The 20,910-nt window shown below is 45.8% G+C and overlaps 2 protein-coding genes and 1 pseudogene across 2 annotated transcripts; 1 reads left to right on the forward strand and 2 right to left on the reverse strand.

The window, feature by feature from the left end:
- The first annotated feature begins 9,310 nt into the window (after positions 1 to 9,310).
- On the forward strand, positions 9,311 to 9,688 carry LOC147958665 (uncharacterized). The gene has a single exon (XM_087532241.1). It carries the CDS (start codon positions 9,311 to 9,313, stop codon positions 9,686 to 9,688), a length of 378 nt encoding a protein of 125 aa, XP_087388367.1.
- Positions 9,689 to 12,903: 3,215 nt separating this feature from the next.
- LOC147958666 (putative carboxylesterase 13 pseudogene) lies at positions 12,904 to 14,135 on the reverse strand (annotated as a pseudogene).
- Positions 14,064 to 19,471, reverse strand: NDC1 (NAD(P)H dehydrogenase C1; the record flags this gene model as incomplete). Its single annotated transcript, XM_048690340.2, has 12 exons — positions 19,239 to 19,471; positions 18,837 to 19,027; positions 18,188 to 18,283; positions 17,975 to 18,041; positions 17,573 to 17,753; positions 16,891 to 16,984; positions 16,407 to 16,622; positions 15,419 to 15,811; positions 15,259 to 15,335; positions 15,013 to 15,116; positions 14,798 to 14,910; positions 14,064 to 14,138 (listed from the first exon to the last, which is right to left on the reverse strand). Coding segments are annotated over exons 1-12 (1,695 nt in total), but the record flags the coding sequence as incomplete, so codon positions are not given.
- Positions 19,472 to 20,910: the final 1,439 nt, after the last annotated feature.

Raw genomic sequence — 20,910 nt, forward strand, 5'->3', positions numbered from 1 at the left:
TACTAACTCATCTACTCCCCAAAACCCACAATTTAATTAGATCCTAATCATGCAATGTGTGAGGATTGATCTAATGCAATAAAAACTGGGTAGTAGGAGGTATGATCAAAGTGTTACTTGCCTTGCTGATGATCCGCAAAACCTAGCGATTCGAAGTAGCAAGCGGCGCACTTCGGGTACTCTATCGCAAACAAACAAACAAGCATACAGTAAGCACTCATCTAATGCACAGGTAAAACTCAAATAAGACAACTAACCAGATAGTTCAACTTAAGAACTCCGGTTGGCAAAAAGGATCAAATCGAACAAAGCAACGAAAGACAAACGGCAAAAGAAACAAGCTTTGTTTACTATTCTGGATCTAGGTCAAATTTTACAAAGGCAAAAACTTGTTTGAGTTGGTTAAACGGAAAGAGAGTTTCAAGACAAAACTCCAGGCGCTTGAATCGCCTAATTCCGATAAACGAGCGAAAAGTTATACTAAAACGAAAATCGGAACAGAAATCGCGATCAGAAATAATCACGGAACGAACGAACGAGCGAACGCTCGCTAAATAAACTAAACCAAAAAAACCGATCTAACTAAAAAACTGAATCTAAAAAAACTGACGAAAAACCGACGGAAAAACCGAACGGTTTTTCTAAAAAAACGGCGGCGGGGCAACCTCGGCGGGCGGGTCCGGCGGCGGCGGCGGCTGGGCGCTGCGGCTAGGGTTAGGGTTTGCGGGGCAGCGGCGGCTTGGGCTAATCGGGCCCCGGGGTGGCGCTATATAAAGCCCGGCCGGAGGAGTCCGGGCCGAAACCGTCTCGAAGTCGGTTCGCACTTTTTTTAAAATAATTTTCGCGCAGAAAAACAAGCAAAAGAAATACTAAACGGACTCCAAAAATCCCGAAATAAATTTTCCTCGGCTTCTAAAATCAAGCCGCACAGGATGAACATTTATTTGGGGCCTAAATGCAATTTTGAAAAACACGAATTTTTCTTAAATTCAAATAAAATAGCAAATAAAACCAAAGTAAAATCTTATTTGAATTTATTATTAAATCCTCAATATTTCTTTATTTTGGGAAAGTCATTTTATTCCCTCTCTCATATTTTTGTAATAGAAATAATTGAAGATAAAATAAATAAAATCAAATGATCTTATTTTTCCAAATTTGAGAAAACTCAAATATGAAAATAACGAAATCCCCAACTCTCTCCGAGGGTCCTTGAGTTGCGTAGAATTTCTAGGATCCACCAAAATGCAATAAAAATATGATATTCAAAGATGATCTAATGTATAACATTCCAAATTGAAAATTTGGAATGTTACAAACCTACCCCCCTTAGATGAATCTCGCCCTCGAGATTCAGGTTGGCTAGAAAATAGGTGAGGGTGGTCCTTCAGCAGATCTTCCTCTCGCTCCCAGGTGGCTTCATCCTCCGTGTGGTGGCTCCACTGAACTTTGCCAAACTTGATGACCTTACTGCGGGTGACTCGGCTGGCATACTCAAGAATCTTGACTGGTTTCTCCTCATAGGTCAAATCACTGTCCAACTGAATCGCTTCCAGCGACACTGTATCTCTCAGCGGTATATCAGCCATCTCTGCGTGGCACTTCTTCAACTGGGAAACATGGAACACGTCGTGAACTCCTGACAATCCTTCGGGCAATTCCAACTTGTAGGCTACTTCTCCCATACGCTCCAAAACTTTGTATGGTCCTACAAAACTTGGTGCTAACTTTCCCTTAACTCCAAAGTGCTTAACTCCTCGAAGTGGAGATACTCGAAGGTAAACTCGGTCTCCGACTTCGTAAACTGTCTCCTTGCATTTAGAATCTGCGTAGCTCTTCTGCCTGGACTGGGCTACCTTGAGCCTATCGCGAATCAATTTCACCGTCTGTTCAGACTCCTTAATCAGATCCAGTCCAAACAACTGGCGGTCTCCAACTTCATCCCACGACAATGGGGTCATGCACCTCCTTCCATACAAGGCTTCGAAAGGGGCCATCTTCAAACTGGATTGATAACTGTTGTTGTAAGAGAACTTTGCATACGACAAATTATCGTCCCAACTAGATCCATAATCTAGCGCACAAGCTCTTAGCATATCCTCCAAAATCCGATTGACTCTCTCGGTCTGTCCATCTGTCTGCGGATGGAAAGCCGTACTGAACTCTAGCCTGGTACCCAAAGTTTCGTGCAACTGATTCCAGAACTTTGAGGTAAACTGGGTTCCTCTATCTGATACAATGCTCCTTGGAACTCCATGCAGACATACGATCCTGGTCATGTATATCTTTGCCAACTTAGCACTGGTGTAGGTAGTCTTCACTGGGATGAAATGAGCTACCTTTGTCAAACGATCGACTACAACCCAAATCGAGTCATAGCCTGAACGAGTTCGGGGCAAACCCATAATAAAATCCATGCCTAGCTTATTCCACTTCCATTCGGGTATTGGCAATGGCTGTAGCAATCCCGCTGGCTTCTGATGCTCTGCCTTTACTCTCTGACATACATCACAAACTGCTACATACTCTGCAATATCCTTCTTCATTCCGGTCCACCAGAAAATATCCTTCAAATCCAAATACATCTTGGTATTTCCTGGGTGAATTGAATACGGTGAATCATGGGCCTCTTGCAGAATTAACTTCCTGATCTCCGGGTCATTGGGCACCTAAACACGGTCTTAAAACCATAAGGTATCGTGCTCATCCTCACGAAATCCTTTAGCTTTTCCTTTGCTCATTTTCTCTTTAATAGAAGCAATCTCCTTGTCAGTCTTCTTAGCTCCTCTGATCTTATCCATCAAAGTAGACTGAATCTCCAATGCTGCTACATAGCCTCTCGGAACTATCTCCAAACATAGCTCACAAAGATTTTCAGCTAACTCCCTTGCTAAATCTCCCGTCATTAAGGTGTTGGCATGGCTTTTGCGACTCAGCGCATCGGCTACTACGTTAGCCTTTCCGGGATGATAATGCAATCTCATATCATAATCCTTGATGAGCTCCAACCATCTCCTTTGCCTGAGATTCAACTCCTTCTGCGTGAAGATATACTTCAAACTCTTGTGATCCGTGTACACCTCACAATGGTTTCCAATGAGAAAATGTCTCCAAGTTTTCAATGCATGCACTATGGCTGCTAACTCCAAATCATGCGTGGCATAATTCAACTCATGAGGCTTAAGCTGTCGTGAGGCATATGAAACAACTCTTCCTTCCTGCATAAGTACTGCTCCAAGTCCTCGACATGAAGCGCCGCAATACACCTCATAATCTTTGTTCCAATCCGGCAAAATCAACACAGGTGATGTAACTAAACGTTTCTTCAACTCCTGGAAACTGGCCTCACATTCGTCAGGCCATTTGAACTTAGTATCCTTCTTCGACAACTCCGTCATAGGCTTCGCAATCTTCGAGAAATTTTCAATGAATCTCCGGTAGTATCCTGCGAGTCCAAGAAAACGCCGGATCTCTCCAACTGTTGTTGGTGCTTCCCAATTTGTCACAGTGTCAACCTTGGTGGGATCTACTGCTATACCTTCTCCGGATATAACGTGTCCGAGGAATCCAACTTCCTTCAACCAAAATTCACATTTGCTAAACTTGGCATATAACTGATGTTCTCTGAGCTTCTCAAGTACCAAATGCAAATGCTCCTAGTGCTCCTCTTCATTCTTAGAATAAACTAGGATATCATCAATGAACACTACGACAAACTTATCCAAAAACTCCATAAACACTTTGTTCATCATGTTCAAAATATGCCGGTGCGTTAGTCAGGCCAAATGACATAACGGTATACTCGTACAGCCCATACCTGGTGGTGAAAGTTGTCTTAGGTATATCCTGTTCTCGGATCTTCAACTGATGGTATCCTGATCGCAGATCGATCTTGGAAAATACCTTAGCTCCCTGCAATCGATCAAACAGATCATTGATCATCGGTAGTGGGTACTTGTTCTTGATGGTTACTTCATTCAATCCTCGATAATCAACAACCATTCTTAACGATCCATCCTTTTTCTCCACTAGAAGTACTGGCGATCCCCAAGGTGAAGAACTTGGGCGAATATATCCTTTATCCAATAACTCTTTAATTTGCTTCTTAATCTCCTCCAAATCTTTTGCGGGCATCCTGTATGGTCTCTTAGATATTGGCCCTATGCCTGGCAAAAGCTCAATCAAAAACTCAATATCTCTATCCGGTGGCATGCCTGGCAACTCCTCTGGAAATACGTCAGGGAAATCCTTCACCACTGGTACTTCCTCCTGCACAACTCCTGTTAAGGAATTTACTTGAGTCCTCTTCGCAAAATTGATCCTTCTTCCTTCTGGCGTTGTAAGCAAAATTGACTTACTGGCGCATTCAATGTTCCCTTCATACTTCGATAACCAATCCATGCCTAATATCACATCCAATCCTTGAGATTCCAATACTATTAGGCCCGAGGGAAATACATAGTTACCAATCCTTTATGGTAACCGATCACACCATAGACTAGCCATATACTCTGCTCCGGGCGAGGTTACTAACATGGGTGACCTAAAGGATTGGGTTGGCAGTTTATACTTATCCACAAATCCCCTTGAGATGTATGAATGCGATGCACCCGTATCAAAAAGGACAATTGCAGTAAAAGACTTAACCAAAAACTTACCTATTACTGCATCCGGCTGCTCTTCAACCTCCTCCACGTTTACGTGGTTCACCTGTCCTCTGTTGAAAGGGTTCGGCTTCTTCCCAGAGCTTCCATTGCCATTTCCATTCTGGGATTCAGGACATTCATTGGCATAATGTCCGGTCTTCTGGCACTTAAAGCAAGTGACTTGGCTCAGGTCTCTCTTGGCTGGGGTTGATGGGTTGGTACGGTTCTGGCCGTTGCTTCCTCCATTCCCATTACCATTCTTGGGGCCATTATGATTGTGCGAGCTACCTCCTCCATGGGTATGCTGAAAAGGTCCTCTCGGTCTAGGGGTAAAACATGGCTTCTGCTGAGCTCCAGGATTGTACTTCCCTTGTCCATACTTCCTCTTGCGGTTCTCAATCTGCTACTGCTTCCCTTCAATCATAAGAGCATGATCTACCAGCTCCTGGTAGTTGTTGAAGGTTGCTACCATCAACTGCATGCTCAACTCATAATTCAGTCCTTCCAGAAACTTCTCCTGCTTAGCTGCATCCGTAGCAACATCATCTAGGGCATAACGTGCTAGCTTACTAAAATCCTCCACATACTGGCCAATTATCCGTCCTCCTTGGCGCAAGTTGCGAAACTCACGCTTCTTCATGGGCATAGCTCCTGCTAAAACATGGGCAGTACGGAAAGCCTGCTGAAACTGGTCCCATGTGACAGTGTCGATAGGGAAAGTGGTTGTGAAATTCTCCCATCATGATGTTGCGGGTCCGTCAAGCTGATGTGCGGCAAACTTCACCTTTTCCGCATCTGTGCATCCTGCCGTGGTCAACTCCCTTGCTGTCTTGCGGAGCCAATCATCTGCTACTATAGGCTCAGTGCTACTGGAGAACACCGGCGGATTCAGCCTAAGAAAATGGGCTAAGTGATCAACAGGTGGTGGTGGTGGTGGTGGGTTGTTGTTGTTGTTTCCCTGATTCTGATTCTGGACTAGCAACTGCATCAATGTGTTCTGCTGCTGGATCAACTGTGTGAGCTCAGGTGGGAAGGTAAATCCGGGGTCACGTCTCGGAGGCATCTGATGGGTTTAGAAAAGATGAGATTTAAGAATAGAGAGGGGTCTAAAGAGAAAACACTACCCATATGCACACGAGGCAAAAGTCAACAATTCACTTCATTCAATCAAACAAGGGCATACAATCGGTCTAACTATCGCAAAAGTGCTTGGACTACTATATTTACATGGTGGACTACTACTACTGTTGGGGTGGTCTACTAGAAATATTCTTCGGTTGCAGACTCCATGATATCTACTCCAGCTTCATCAACATAGTCATCATCACTATTATCTGGATTCGAGTCGGTGTCGACGATGATGATGTAGTCTTCCGGGCGAATCTCCTTGGGTTCTTCGTCTTCTTCTACTGGTGTAGGGCCTCCCATAAATATTCCGATCTTCATTGTTAGATCGGCATTCTTATCCACTAGTACTTCGATTTACTCTTCATAATCTTCACATGTAGCCTTGAGTTCTTCCTGCAGTTCTTTGATTCTTGTCCTCGCCTTCTTCAGATCTATCATGTCTGCGCACATATGGTTCTCCTGACGTCGAATGTGCTGGCTTAACTCCTGGATGAAAGCTGTGATTGATCTATCCTTCTTGGTGCTGATCATCTCCCATTGCTCATCTCGGCGCCCACAAATCTGGTAGATAGTATCCTTGAGATCATTGCGGTAAACTTCTCCAATACGTCCCATGGCGATGTGAGCTGCAATGATCTTTCCTAGACTCCAGATTGGTGCATCAAAGGAAAACTCTATGGGCTCAGTGACTGGCATGAACGTCCTTTCGGGAACTTGAACTTGAATCATCCAGCACTCCTCTTCCGCTAAAGTGGCGTTGTAGGTTCCGGTGAAGCTTGGTACTCCGATGTTCACGTACTTAGTGACTTCCTTCAAGTGACGTCCAAAGGGTGTATCTTCATCCGGTTGCATGAACTTGTTCCTTGCATCCGCCATCCTAAAAGAGTAGAAAAGATGAGGAGTCAGAATGAGAAGAGTGAGTAGTGATCTAGGGCTTTAGCTTAGTGGTCGTGTCCTACAGTTAGCGTGTGCTCTGATACCATCTTGTAGCAACCAGAACTCAAACGGTCCAATCTCTATGCTCTAGTGTCATCCCTGGATCAGTAATGCTGACACCGCACAGTACTTGAAGGATTTATAACAGAGTAGCAATCGCACACTTATTACATCGAATGTCTCAAAAGAGAACTTATTACAATAAATATGGCTTAAGGCCATCTAATAACGATAACAGCAAAAGGCTTGGAAGATAAGTGAGTCCATCAACTCCAACGGCATCGCTGAGTATAGAACCACGACCTAAAGGCACCTTACTCGTCGTCTGAAAAGTCTGCAACATGAACGTTGCAGCCCGAAACGGGTCAGCACATGGAATATGCTGGCAAAGTAACACATAGAGAACAATGAAAGAAATAGGCTATACTGCATGCATATTTGGCTGGTGGAAAGCTATATGGTTACAGTTTTGCGTAAAGCCAATTTTTCCCTACTACAAAGGAATAAATTTTATTTAACTATCATGGTAGTTGTTAAACATTGAGAGTGTAGACACCCTCTCAATCCCAATTAAGTATCATCATTAAAGACCCAACAATATTAATTAAAGTAACATGATGAGATTCACATGATAATCCAAGTACTAGATACTCAAGTTGTCCATAACCGGGGACACGGCTAACCATGATTAGTTTATACACTCTGCAGAGGTTTGCACACTTTTTCCCACAAGACTCGATCTCCTCCGTTGAGATTCTCGCACTACATGGAGTTTGAGAAACGGATGACCGAGACATAGTCTTTCAGAAGCACTTGCACCTTACGAACGGGTAGACCGTACAACCTACATCCCCTACATCTGCCAGTCTACCACTGTAAGAGTTCGCACGACTTAGTCAACTATGCTAGAGCCCATAGTAGCTTGTGGCTGCACACGGAAGTTTCTAGTATGAATAATCGCATGATCCCTTTGAGCCTGGGTGGCGGTCCAAAAGAAAACAGGCAATCGCTGGAATACCCAGGTGCCTCAATCCACCCAGATGTGTGTTTAAATTGCCACCTTAGATAAACCATTAATTTTTAACAATCTCACATCTGTCATGGATACAGTCACCCAATCCACGTCTACTAGCATAGCATGGCATAATAAGCAAACGTAGAAGTAACTCCCAAAGGTTTGATAATAAAACAGGTAATAGGTACTACCTCATCTACTCCCCAAAACCCACAATTTAATTAGATCCTAATCATGCAATGTGTGAGGATTGATCTAAAGCAATAAAAACTGGATAGTAGGAGGTATGATCAAAGTGTTACTTGCCTTGCTGATGATCCGCAAAACCTAGCGATTCAAAGTAGCAAGCGGCGCACTTCGGGTACTCTATCGCAAACAAACAAGCATACAGTAAGCACTCATCTAATGCATAGGTAAAACTCAAATAAGAGATCTAACCAGATAGTTCAACTTAAGAACTCCGGCTGGCAAAAAGGATCAAATCGAACGAAGCAACGAAAGACAAACGGCAAAAGAAACAAGCTTCATTTACTATTCTGGATCTAGGTCAAATTTTACAGAGGCAAAAACTTATTTGAGTTAGTTAAACGGAAAGAGGGTTTCGAGACGAAACTCCAGGCGCTTGAATCGCCTGATTCCGATAAACGAGCGAAAAGTTATACTAAAACGAAAATCGGATCAGAAATCACAATCAAAAATAATCGCGGAAAATCTAAGAAAAAGAAAAACAATGAACAGATTAACGAACGAACGTTCGTTATCTGGATCTAAACGGTGAACGTGTTCGTTAAAACAAATGAACGAGCGAACGCTCGCTAAATAAACTAAACCAAAAAAAACGATCTAACTAAAAAACGAATCTAAAAAATCCGACAGAAAAACCGAACGGTTTTTCTTAAAAAAACGGCGGCGGGGCAACCTCGGCGGGCGGGTCCGGTGGCGGCGGCTCCGGCGGCGGCGGCGGCTAGGCGCTGCGGCTAGGGTTAGGGTTTGCGGGGCGGCGACGGCTTGGGCTAATCGGGCCCCGGGGTGGCGCTATATAAAGCCCGGCCGGAGGAGTCCGGGCCGAAACCGGCTCTAAGTCGGTTCACACTTTTTTTTAAATAATTTTCGCGCAGAAAAACAAACAAAAGAAATACTAAACGGACTCCAAAAATCCTGAAATAAATTTTCCCTGACTTTTAAAATCAAGCTGCACAGGATGAACATTTATTTGGGGCCTAAATGCAATTTTAAAAAACGCGCATTTTTCCTAAATTCAAATAAAATAGCAAATAAAACCAAAGTAAAATCTTATTTGGTTTTATTATTAAATCCTCAATATTTCTTTATTTTGGGAAAGTCATTTTATTCCCTCTCTTATATTTTTGTAATAGAAATAATTGAAGATAAAATAAATAAAATTAAATGATCCTATTTTTCCAAATTTGAGAAAACTCAAATATGAAAATAACGAAATCCCCAACTCTCTCCGAGGGTCCTTGAGTTGCGTAGAATTTCTAGGATCCAGCAAAATGCAATAAAAATATGATATGCAAAGATGATCTAATGTATACATTTCAAATTGAAAATTTGGGATCTTACAATGGCCCTCTTGGTGGTGTACACGAACGATCCGGTCTCGGTGGAGAGCTCCATCCAAACTATGGAGCTGTTATTTGCCGAGGACAAATACCAAGTGGTCGGCTACGACCTCGAGTACACCATCGGTCGTGCTGGGCATGATTATAAGGTTGCCGTCACCCAGTTATGCGTGCGACATGACGTCCTCGTCGACCACTACCACCTGGCCAAAAGGTCTTGCGAGCGTTTCTCTAGGTTTATCAATAGCTCCAACTACAGTTTCGCTACGGTGGACACCATCAACAATCTAAAAGCGCTCAAGGTTCCGGGCTTGAAATGCCCAAATCTTGTCAACATTCAGCACCACTACAATGTCTGGGCAGCGACAAAAACAAACTGAACTCCCTGGTTGACCTCTCCTCGGCCATCATCGACCCCTACTACATGAAGATAAAGAATAAGAGCAAGAAGGACAAGAACGCCTAGCACAATGTGTGGCATGAGAGACTGGATGAACAACATGTTAAGTACACGGCCAAGGACGCGTACACAAGCTACAAGATGTACAGGCGGATCGTTGTCATGAGGAAGTGTCTTCTTCCTGCCCCATACGAGGAATTGAGCCACAGAGCAGTGGCGGGAGCGTTACAAGAAATATATGACTAGACGATCATTTCTCCTACTTTAGAATGCACGCAATTGTTTATTGAGGTGTGTGTGAATGATCTATATAGTCACTTATGTAATTGAATGTTTATTTCAGTTATATATATATATGTTATTCTTCTGTAGACAAAGCAAATCACACGACTTATTAGCAGCAATCGTCTGTGTTATTATTGATCTTCGCACACATTTCTGATTAGGAACATGTTTGCCGCGTATCACACACATCTTATTTAGTTGAACCATTTTCATTGTGTTGCCTAATCACACACAGTTCATCCTAGTGAACCGTATCTATATATCACACACACCTTCATCTGGCTGCCCGTTTCTTTTGTTCCTCCTCATCACAAATAGTTAATTAAACTGAACCGTATGCCCTGCATCGCACACGCAACTAAAATCTGAACCGTGTTTGATGAATCCGTCATCGCAAACGTTTTGCACCTTTTTGACGGGTTTTTTACACCATCGTTTGCGATTATGGCATCGCACACAGTTTTTTCGAAGGGTCTCTGATCGTAGTGTCGCGTTTGGACCATCCTGCAGTAGTGAATAGCTCGCGATATAGCTTCCCTATTTTTTATATGTTCCTCTATCGCCATATGGGGGGAGGCCGAATCCCTCCCCTTCCTTCTCTCTTCCCCTCTTTCCTTCCCCTTCTGGTCAGGCCCATATGGGGGGCGCAGCAGCCCCTGCTGGCTACTGCGTTTCCCCTCTTGGCCCATTAGGCCCATATCTTTGCTGGGGGTGCCCGGAACCCCTTCCGGTGACCCTATATGTACCCGATACCCTCCGGAACACTTCCGGTGTCCGAATACTATTATCCTATATATCAATCTTTACCTCTCGACCATTTCGAGACTCCTCGTCATGTCTGTGATCTCGTCCGGGACTCCGAACAACATTCAGTCACCAAATCACATAACTCATATAATACAAAATCGTCATCGAACGTTAAGCGTGCGGACCCTACGGGTTCGAGAACTATGTAGACATGACCGAGAAACCTCTTAGGTCAATAACCAATAGCGGAACCTGGATGCTCATATTGGGTCCTACATATTCTACGAAGATCTTTATCGGTCGAACCGTTATGACAACATACGTTATTCCCTTTGTCCATCGGTATGTTACTTGCCCGAGATTCGATCATCAGTATCTTCATACCTAGTTCAATCTCATTATCGACAAGTCTATTTACTCGTTCGGTAATACATCATCCTGTAACTAACCCATTAGTCACTTTGCTTGCAAGGCTTCTTATGATGTGTATTACCGAGAGGGTCTAGAGACACCTCTCCAATACTCGGAGTGACAAATCCTAATCTCGATCTATGCCAACCCAACAAACACCTTCGGAGATACCTGTAGAGCATTTTTATAATCACCCAGTTACGTTGTGACGTTTGATAGCACACAAGGTATTCCTTCGGTATCCGGGAGTTGCATAATCTCATAGTCAAAGGAATATGTATATGACATGAAGAAAGCAATAGAAATAAAACTGAACGATCATTATGCTAAACTAACAGATGGGTCTTGTCCATCACATCATTCTCCTAATGATGTGATCTCGTTCATCAAATGACAACACATATCTATATGGTTAGGAAACTTAACCATCTTTGATTAACGAGCTAGTCTAGTAGAGGCTTACTAGGGACACGGTGTTTTTGTCTATGTATCCACACATGTATCAGGTTTTCGGTTAATACAATTCTAGCATGAATAATAAACATTTATCATGATATGAGGGAATATAAAATAACAAGTTTATTATTGCCTCTAGGGCATATTTCCTTCAATTGTATCGGTTTTAGCCTAGTTTTCTGTAATTAACCGGGCAATTCTCTCCTTAATTAATTGATGAGGCATCTGGTGATGTAGTCTAGGCCCCGTTCCGGTGGTGTGCCTAGCATCATCGGTGGGTGTGTGGAGGTGTGTCTCCGATAGATCTATTCTTGATGGATTTGCTCGAATTTGGTCGTAGTTCGTCTACGTTTGTGTTTCTTCAGGTTGGATCCTTCTGATTTACGCTACTCTTCATCGGCGGCGGTTGCTGTTCTGCTGCGCTGGTCCTATGAGGCCTTAGCACGACGACTTCCCGACTATCTACTACAACAAGTTTTGTCCGGCTCCGACGAGGGAGGGGCGATGACGACGGCGCGCCTTCGGCTCGCTTCAGTGCTTGTAGTCGTCACTAGGTGGTCTACGGACCTGGATGTAATTTTTATTATTTCTGGTGTTCGTTGTTTTGCCATGATTGAACAAGTCCACCGAAACTTCGGGCGGCTGCCTCAGTCGTAGCGAACGTTGGGCGCGAGCACACAAGCCACATAGCCCAGGCCCACCCGCACCGCACGGCGGGCTCAGATGCTGCAACCGGCAGCCTAGGTTGTGATGACCACGCTGGCAACGCTACGACGTCAGGCGATGCTCGGGGACGGCGATGTTTTTCATGCTACATCAGATGCAGCAGGGGCTGCTAGCGATGACAGAGACCTATTGAAGGGCGAGAGCGGATTGGGGGCGAGCACGGGCGGCCGGGGCGACGAGCGTGGGTGGCACCGTTGGCCGTAGGCAGCAAGGACGAGTCCAGCCATGGTTCCAAGATGTTGGTCAGCACAAGATGAGACACGTGATGTGAGAAATCAACGGCCAGGAAGTGGCCTAATCGAATGGCTGCGGGCCGGGACCGGCACCTGTCACTGGCCAATAGGAAAGCACACTCCAAATGGGCAAGGGCAAATAAGGAATTCTCTGACAGCTACTAGCAAAACAGGGGAGCGTGAGATTCGAGCGGGTGGAGCGAATGGCACCCGTTAACCCGTACAGGAGGCTCCAGATCTGCAAAGCTCGTCTTCCCCCCTCTCTCTTTCTTTCGCGATTGATCCACAAAGCTCGTTCAGGGCCTCCAGATCCGCACATCCCCTTGAGACTCATCTGTGCCCAAATCGACCAAGCAAGATCGAAAATGCTCTATTATAATCACCAACGAATCATCATCATACAACTTTGCACGCACGCATCACATCTCAAGCTTTTGACAGATTATCCGAAGAATCAAATCAAATGTCCGAGTTTAATCTTTTATTTCCAGGAAACCGATTTCCATGCCGAATCCATCCACCAGGCGCTCATTTCTTGATGAACTCCACCAGGCGCTCCTGCAGCTTGACGCCCTCCCCGGAGCCCAGCTGGTCGAACTGGAAGGCGTGGCCGACGCCCTTGGACTCGAACAGCTCGATCTCGCCGGCGTAGCCGCTGGCCTTGAGCTCGCGGGCGTACCACAGGCCGCGCTCCTTGAGCAGGACGTCGTCCTCGGCCACGCACACCAGCACGCGCTCGCAGGGGATCCCAGCCACGGCGGCGCGCGCCTCGTCGGTGACGAACGGGTTCACGTTGGGGTCGTCCAGGCCGAGCGAGCCCGGGAACACGAAGCGCCAGGTGCGGTCCATGAACTCGCGCACGTCGGGGCCGAACGCCGCCTCGGCGCCCACGGGCTCCTTGCCCGTGAAGTAGGGGTGCACGGCCATGAGGCCCCGGACGGCGGCGCCCTCCGGCACCGCGCCGGGCGCGGCGGCGCGGACGGCCATGTTGTGCGCGATGTTGGCGCCGGCGCTGCAGCCGGAGAGGAAGACGCGGGAGAGGTCGGCGTGGTCGCGCAGCCAGGGGTCGGTGCCGTCCCCGCCGGCGAGGACCCAGCGCACGGCGGCCCAGCCGTCGTCGTAGGCGGCGGGGAGCGCGTGCTCGGGGGCGAGGCGGTAGTAGACGGACACGCCGACGGCGCCGGAGCGGGCGACGAGGTCGTTGAGGTAGGCGTGGGTGGAGGGGCGGGCCGGGGAGCCGACCACGAAGCCGCCGCCGTGGAAGTAGACGACGACGGGGAGCCTGCCGGGGGCCGCGGCGGCGGAGGCGTCGGGCGGGAGGTAGACGCGCGCGCGGGCGGGGCCAGCGTGGATGTCCTTGGAGACGACGCCGGTGAGCGGGTCGGTGCCGGCGGGGGCGATGGCGTCGCCGCCCGGGCGGTGCACGCGGCCGCTCTTGTACTGGCAGAGGTAGGGCGGGAAGTCGAAGGCGACCTCGGAGTCGGGATCCATGGCGCAGCGGTTGGTGGCGGCGTCGGCGGCGGTGGGGGGAGCGGTGGTGGGAGTGGTGGGCGGGGAAAGTGCGCTGGCCACCTACAACAACAAACGGAGGTGGACTTTAGTACTGGCTCCACGCCATCCGGCGTAACAAAAGCGCAGTCAACTCTCACCAACCACGGCAACCATGCGCCAACCAAACATGTGAGCGTGATCGTTGCACGACGGCACCTCCCTGATTTTTCATTTTTCCTCCCCGTGTGACGAGGGCTTTTCAGCCGGTATATTTAGTAATTATTTATTTATTTATTTTGAGGGAATTTGGTAAGTAATTGTTGTGAGAACCAAGATCACAACCTTCCATTGTAAGGCTTGCAATGCCAACTCTTTTTTTTTTTGCGAAAAATGCCAACTTTTTCTTGAAGGCACTACGCTGATCTCGGGACTGACCTCGGTTGAGTTTTTTCACATTTTTTGGGTTACAGTGGGAGTGTAGGCGCACTCAGGTGGGGATTTGCATTTACCCCTGGGCATCTTCAGTTTAGGAAATGTACGTATACTCAAAATACTTATGCCAAACTTTTAGGAGCAACGTACATATACTCAAAATACTTATGTTCAGAAGTTGTGTGCAACGTAAGCTCAAAATTGAAAATTCGTACATAAATTCAATCTCAAATACATCGTCCAGCTCACTCAATTCATGAATTAGCAGGTTCCCTTTACCATCAGGAGCTTGCGATTATGTTACTTACTGCAGTCTGCAGAGAGGCAAGCGAATCGACAGCGCCCTTTGCGAACCAACTGATTCCAACCTTCACCCGGTGCTCATCAGTGGGCATCCTGAGGCAGTACACGAGCTTCCTAGCTGCACAGCCAGGTTAAATTTTTACTCCTACACGAAGAAGTTTTTTTTTTTGCGGAAGACACGAAGAAAAAGGTGAAACAACAGGCCTGCAAAGGTCCATACCAGCATGCCCTATAGGTCCTTCCAAGGTCAGTCCCTCGATGAAATTTGCTGTTATCGCAGCATCATTTCTACCCAGCGTCATCATCTCACCAAGGTTTTGAAACCTGGAAAATACACAGGATGTTTCAGCTCAGCTCGTTACACAACTTTAACTTTTTCGCACGAAAAAGACCCAACATCCGCAAGCAGAATGGTGATGCTTGGTGTATCGAAATGAACAAGACAATGCTGCTGCTAGGTTCGAACCTGAACGGCAGAAGGGGCCGGTCATTGATTGCCGCCCAGAGATTCCATCCAGCGAAATCTGCTTGCTGAAAAGCAACCTGGGAGATAAAAAGAGTCATCACTAGCAACATTAAACTGCCAATGCAGCATCATGACAGATTCAATCCAGTAGATGCCTTGCCTGTGCGTTGGCTGGGAGAAATTTTCCTGATGGGTCTCTTAGAGCTGCTGAATCACCAATTGCAAATGTTCGGGGGTGGCCCTTTACTTGAAGGGTTTCCTCTGTCTCCACTTGCCCCCGGCCATTCAAAGGAATAACGTATGGGGCATCAGGAGGTTGTAGCCGAAGAATCTGAGATTGTGAGCCCACCGTCCATAGTACCAGATCAGCCTCCAGAACCTGGCTCTGGAGGCCTCTTTGAGCGGCTTGAAGTTCCAAAACTAGTTTCTTATCGCCACCACCAGCTTCTTTTGCATCTGCAACCATGCTACCTGAATCCTCAGATGCATAAACCTCTCTGATGCAGTTCACCGAATATCCCAAGAAAAGTTGAATATTTTGAGACTCGAGAACCTGGTAGGAAATGCAACCAAACCAAAATTAGCTACTACCACGGAAGATAGAATTCCCTTTCATTTTGGAGTTCAGCAAAGAAATCATGAAAACGATAGGTATCGAGGACCAGCACAATGATATAAATAAACAGCCTGCACTTCTCTATGCTGTATTCTACATGGTCCATAGATGAACAGTTTGGTGACAGATTAGTAAGTGGTTGCCTGGTTGGGATTTATCAAGTTAGCACTGTTGCCTAAATAATTCTATATAGTCCATAAATGAACAGTTTGATGACAGATTAGTAAGTGGTTGCCTGGTTGATATTTATCAAGTTAGCACTGTTGCATTAAAGCTGCAACAGTCTTTCAAAAGGAACAGAGAGGAGAAGAAAGAAAGAAGCCACAACATAGTTTGGCTGACGCAAAGTCTTACATTGCACATGCAGCATCTTATGTTATTATTAACTTCAGATTATAGTCTTAGGACTACTAGTGGCACCAAAAACCGAAGTAGGGAACAAAAGTTTTTTAATCTTCTGTTATAATTTCCTGAGATGATCAGATGAAGTTAATCAAAACAGTCTGTAATGTGTAGATCCTTAGGTAATCACCTTCAGAGCAGCTTCACGATTTCCTGGTGGTGCGTTAGGACAGATGGTTGTTTGAAAATTGATTGCTTTGACAGTCCCTGTGTTCTTTAATCTCTCAGAGATAGTGGCAGCTAGCTCAACACCAGAGTAACCCAGTCCCACAATGGCCACCTGAATAGGTGGGGACTTCTTACCAAACCTTCCCCTTTCTAACATTTTCAATTCACTTTCAACTTTCTGCAGATAAAATAAGGCGACATTATGATTCTTGATGATTACCATAAGTCATACAATATGAACTTGTTATACATAAAGAATTGCCAGAACATGTCAACAAGAGATATTATTAAAAACCAATAAAATCATATAATTAACGTGGATGCGTCAAGAGTTACAGACATCACTGATGTATTTTAGATTAGTATCACTATCAACTTAGCAATCCCAAACAGTAGATGATGAACAGTTGAACTTTAAAATATTTCAACAAATGATTGATTCTTACCAAAGCATGTTCCAAAGTTGTGAAAGGAAGTGCATACTCGGCAGATCCTGGAACGACGTCAATCTTAGCTTCAGCCCCTAGAGCTAGAACGAGCCTGGCTGCCCATTCCAAAAGATATATCACCAGTTAGCTTATTCTAAACTCAACATAGAACATCCCAGCAAAAAAAATCGACATAAAATATGAAGTAAAATACATCACTATTTGTGTTACATATTTCAATCATAACAGCTAAAGAAAGTACGTGTATTATACAGATTAATATTGCATTATTGCTAAAGTTCCCTGATACAGAGTATTGACAGAAGATGAATCGTGGGCTATACGGGTACATGAGAAATTTTGATTCATGTCGGATTCAGGAACAGGCTGATGTAAGGAAAGGGCGCCAAATGACAATCAGGTATTGTGTACGAAGAGGCGATTCTAAGAATTTTGTATGCGCAGTTGCATTGTCACTTGTGAGGTTGAAAAGGTGGGATCAGATCTACATGTCAGTAAGACCCACAATGTGTTCGAAGTTTCAAAACCTTTTAGCAGCATAGAACAATCAGCCCCATGTTTAAAATAATTCATAAAGAAGAAACATTGTGAAGATAAATATAATTCTTAAATTTGTTTTTTTTCAAAAAGCCTAAACATGACAGCTATTGCAATTCCATGGCATTTAATATCATCATACCAATCATATTCAACAACGGTGCCACTTTCAAGATGAACAATTCCACCAGTGCATGACACTCCAGGCTCCCTTCTTAAGTGATCAGAAGGGCGAAGAAGCTTTACACTATCCTTCACAAATTGAACACTGGTGTTCTTCAGTAACTCCGTAAAATACGGAGCTATTTCCCAGACATCCACCTCTGGCATCCAAATTAAAATCCAACAGTCAAAACATGAAATAATGTGAAAAGACCCCATATACTCCCTCCATCCGGAAATACTTGTCCGAGGAATGGATGTATCTAGATGTATTTTAGTTCTAAATACGTCCATTTGTATCCATTTCTATGACAAGTATTTCCGGACAGAGGGAGTATAATATTTACCAGCAAAAGCATTTTTACACTTGAAATTGCAGTACCTCCTGATAAGAGCTCGTATAGCATGGGCTTAAATACAAATCTGTCAGATTGATCAACAAGCATCACCTGAAATATTTTTTTCCCTTCTTAGTAAAATGTTACATCATTTCTTGAGCAAACACACATACCACCAACCCATGCTACTTCGACGTAAGAAGGGGTAGCACCCAGAAAATCTATAAGTTTCTAGCACAAGAGCACCATCATTTTACCTGAGGCTTGTTATTACCAGGCCATACAAGAGATTCTAGTCTCAGAGCAGTATACAGCCCACCAAATCCACCACCCAAAATGCATACCCGTGGCCGCTGAAAACAAGAGAACATATTCAGTAAATGGAGCATAAGGCATATAGCAGAAGCATACCAAACTTTCTGCTGAACAATAATACTCACAAGTTACCCTACATACAGAAAACTGCATGGAAGGACATGAACTCCGGAAGCAAAATGTAAGAACACCCTGATCTAAAAAAAAGGACACACAATTCCTCCAAAAAAAAATTCCCTGCATATGAATAATGTCTCCCCATCAGGCAGTTAAACTCTAGAGTTGTCATATATCAAAACAATACTGCCGAAGTGTTTTATTGAACATAAGATCTATTTGGGTATATCTGAATGAAGTGTGCCAAACCAAAGTGTGTTCACTGGGACTAAGTTAGCACAAAACTGCAAACTCTACATACACAAGTCATCAGTACTACTAAAACAGCTAAAGAATGCTCTGTCAAGGAGTAGAGCTGTAGAGGACTTGATCCGTAAAACACACATTGATAGAATTACCAGTGTGCTAATCAAACAGGAAAAGAAATCATATAACAATGGATTTAAGGATGTGGGTAGTCAAAATCCAGTATACCTGCTTGTCTGGCCAGGGGTACAGCGGCATCGGTGCTTCATCAATTGATTGAGGACGAGAAAACCCAGCATCCCCGGAGCCATTTGAAGCCATGCATCTGAACAGTCCAGACGGCAGCCCAAACATCGCCGGGACATCACCGATTCTCCACGAGTTTTTGAGAACTGGATTCTTCCACGAATTCATACCCCCTGCCAGGATCCAAGGAGCAGTCAATTAGCCAGAGAACAAAATGTCACCTACCGAATCCACCACTTTCCAAATCACCCCATTTCTCGAAACTGGAGCGCTCACAAGAGCACGCAAAGTGGGGGTCGAGTATGCCCACAATATTCTCCACATGGAGCTTAAATTAGAGAACCCTGGTCGCTGGAAGAGAGCTGGGGGGGCTTGCGGACTCACCGAATGGGCTGTGCAGGCGCGCCGAGGCGGGGAAGGGCCGGCCGCGGGGGGGCGACGGGCGGCCCCATGGAGCCGCGCGGCAGCTCATCGGCGGCGAGGGGGGAGGGGTGCGAGCGAGACGTGGCGCGTGTGCAGTCGTAGCCCCAGTTCCCGGCGATAGGGGGAGGGGGAAGAAGCACAGAAGAACCAAAAGAAAAAAGGGGAGAGACACGAGAGCCGGCAGCACCACCACGTAACGCTGCGGCTCCTCCGCCGGCCGCGTCGTCGCGGAGCCTCCGAGCCCGCTGGCTGCACACCCAGCCACCCGCTGACGATCAGGCTTGAATGTGAAACGGGCGGCCCATATTGCCCGAAATGGGCCTTTATTAGTGACTCGCGAGCTACAGGCGTCCGTCCGTGGTGTCCACCCGACCCAGCACGGTCTTGCCCACGGGGCGGGTCTGGGCCTAAGTTTTGAGCCCAAAGGCCGGGCTGGGCTCAGGTTTGTCATATTTGCGTTTTAGGGAAGGGGTCCAGCCCGAGGCTCGACTGGCTTTTCCACTAATGGGCCGGGCTTGCACCTGAAATCTAGGCCCAACGGCCAGGCCCAGACCTAGGTTTTTTGCTACGGGCTTTATTAAGCCCGGTCTGACAAATGGCCAGGTATACCATCAACCCGGGAGAGTTCTCTCCCAAAAAAAGAGAGCATTATTTCTCATTTTTTGAGGGAAAACGAAGTTTTTATTCATCATAAGCCACAAATTATGGGATGCAATTCAAGTCATAGGAATCGCCAAGCCAAACGTGACGCCACGGACCTAGTGACAAAGCAAATTTGGCTAAACTACGTGCCTCATAGTTGACGGCACGGCCTTCAGAAGTAAAGTTACACCGAAATAACGACTCTCTAACGACCACTCGCTGATGATGGCCCCATAAGTGTCACGACTGTTGTTTTTTATATCATCCACCACTTGTTTTGAGTCTGAAGCAACAATATAATTGTTGAATGCGAAGGTCCTTCGCCAAAGATATTTCTTTCCTACATGCGATAGCCTCCATAGTCGCAGGATCGTCAACCCCTTGTATCTCTATCTCTACACACCGCAGCCACTGAGCCTCCTCTTCCTTGCCAGACACCAGCGTCCACATGAATCACACAAAGCCTTGAGGAGGGGCTTTTGATCGCTGGTTGACAGTTTTTGGATTCACGGTTTGCCCCCCGCCCGACACTGGCTGCTTGTCCTTGAGTATGTCAAGCTCTGCAATGAACCCCGTGATGAAAGAATGAGTTCCTTTAGGGCTCTAGAAAATACCCTCATGAATCGCCTTCGTCTAGCCGACCAGATCGCCCACAAAGTGACCGATCCCTGAGAGTAAACAACCAACGTTTCCAATTCGGTTAAGCAGTTGTTGCTAGCTTTTGAGCCAACTCATGGTTCACCAAAGCCCACGTGCACCTTGAGAGACCGTGCACTCAACCAACGAATGTTTCAAGAGTCCTCCATCCCGTAGAAACCACATGCACTCGTGTCAGTCATATGTTGATGCACTCTAATGTCATTGGTCGGACCGAATTGATTGTCGGGCAAGTGTCCAGAGGAACATTCGGATCTTCGCCGGTACTTGTGTCTTCCACATACCCTTCCAGTTGCCCTCCTCCTTCGCCGTGCTAGATGAGCCATGCCTCTCT

This window comes from Triticum urartu, chromosome 7A (assembly GCF_056163025.1).
Source record: "Triticum urartu cultivar PI428250 chromosome 7A, HENAU_Tu73, whole genome shotgun sequence".
NCBI classification, from domain to species: Eukaryota; Viridiplantae; Streptophyta; class Magnoliopsida; order Poales; family Poaceae; genus Triticum; species Triticum urartu.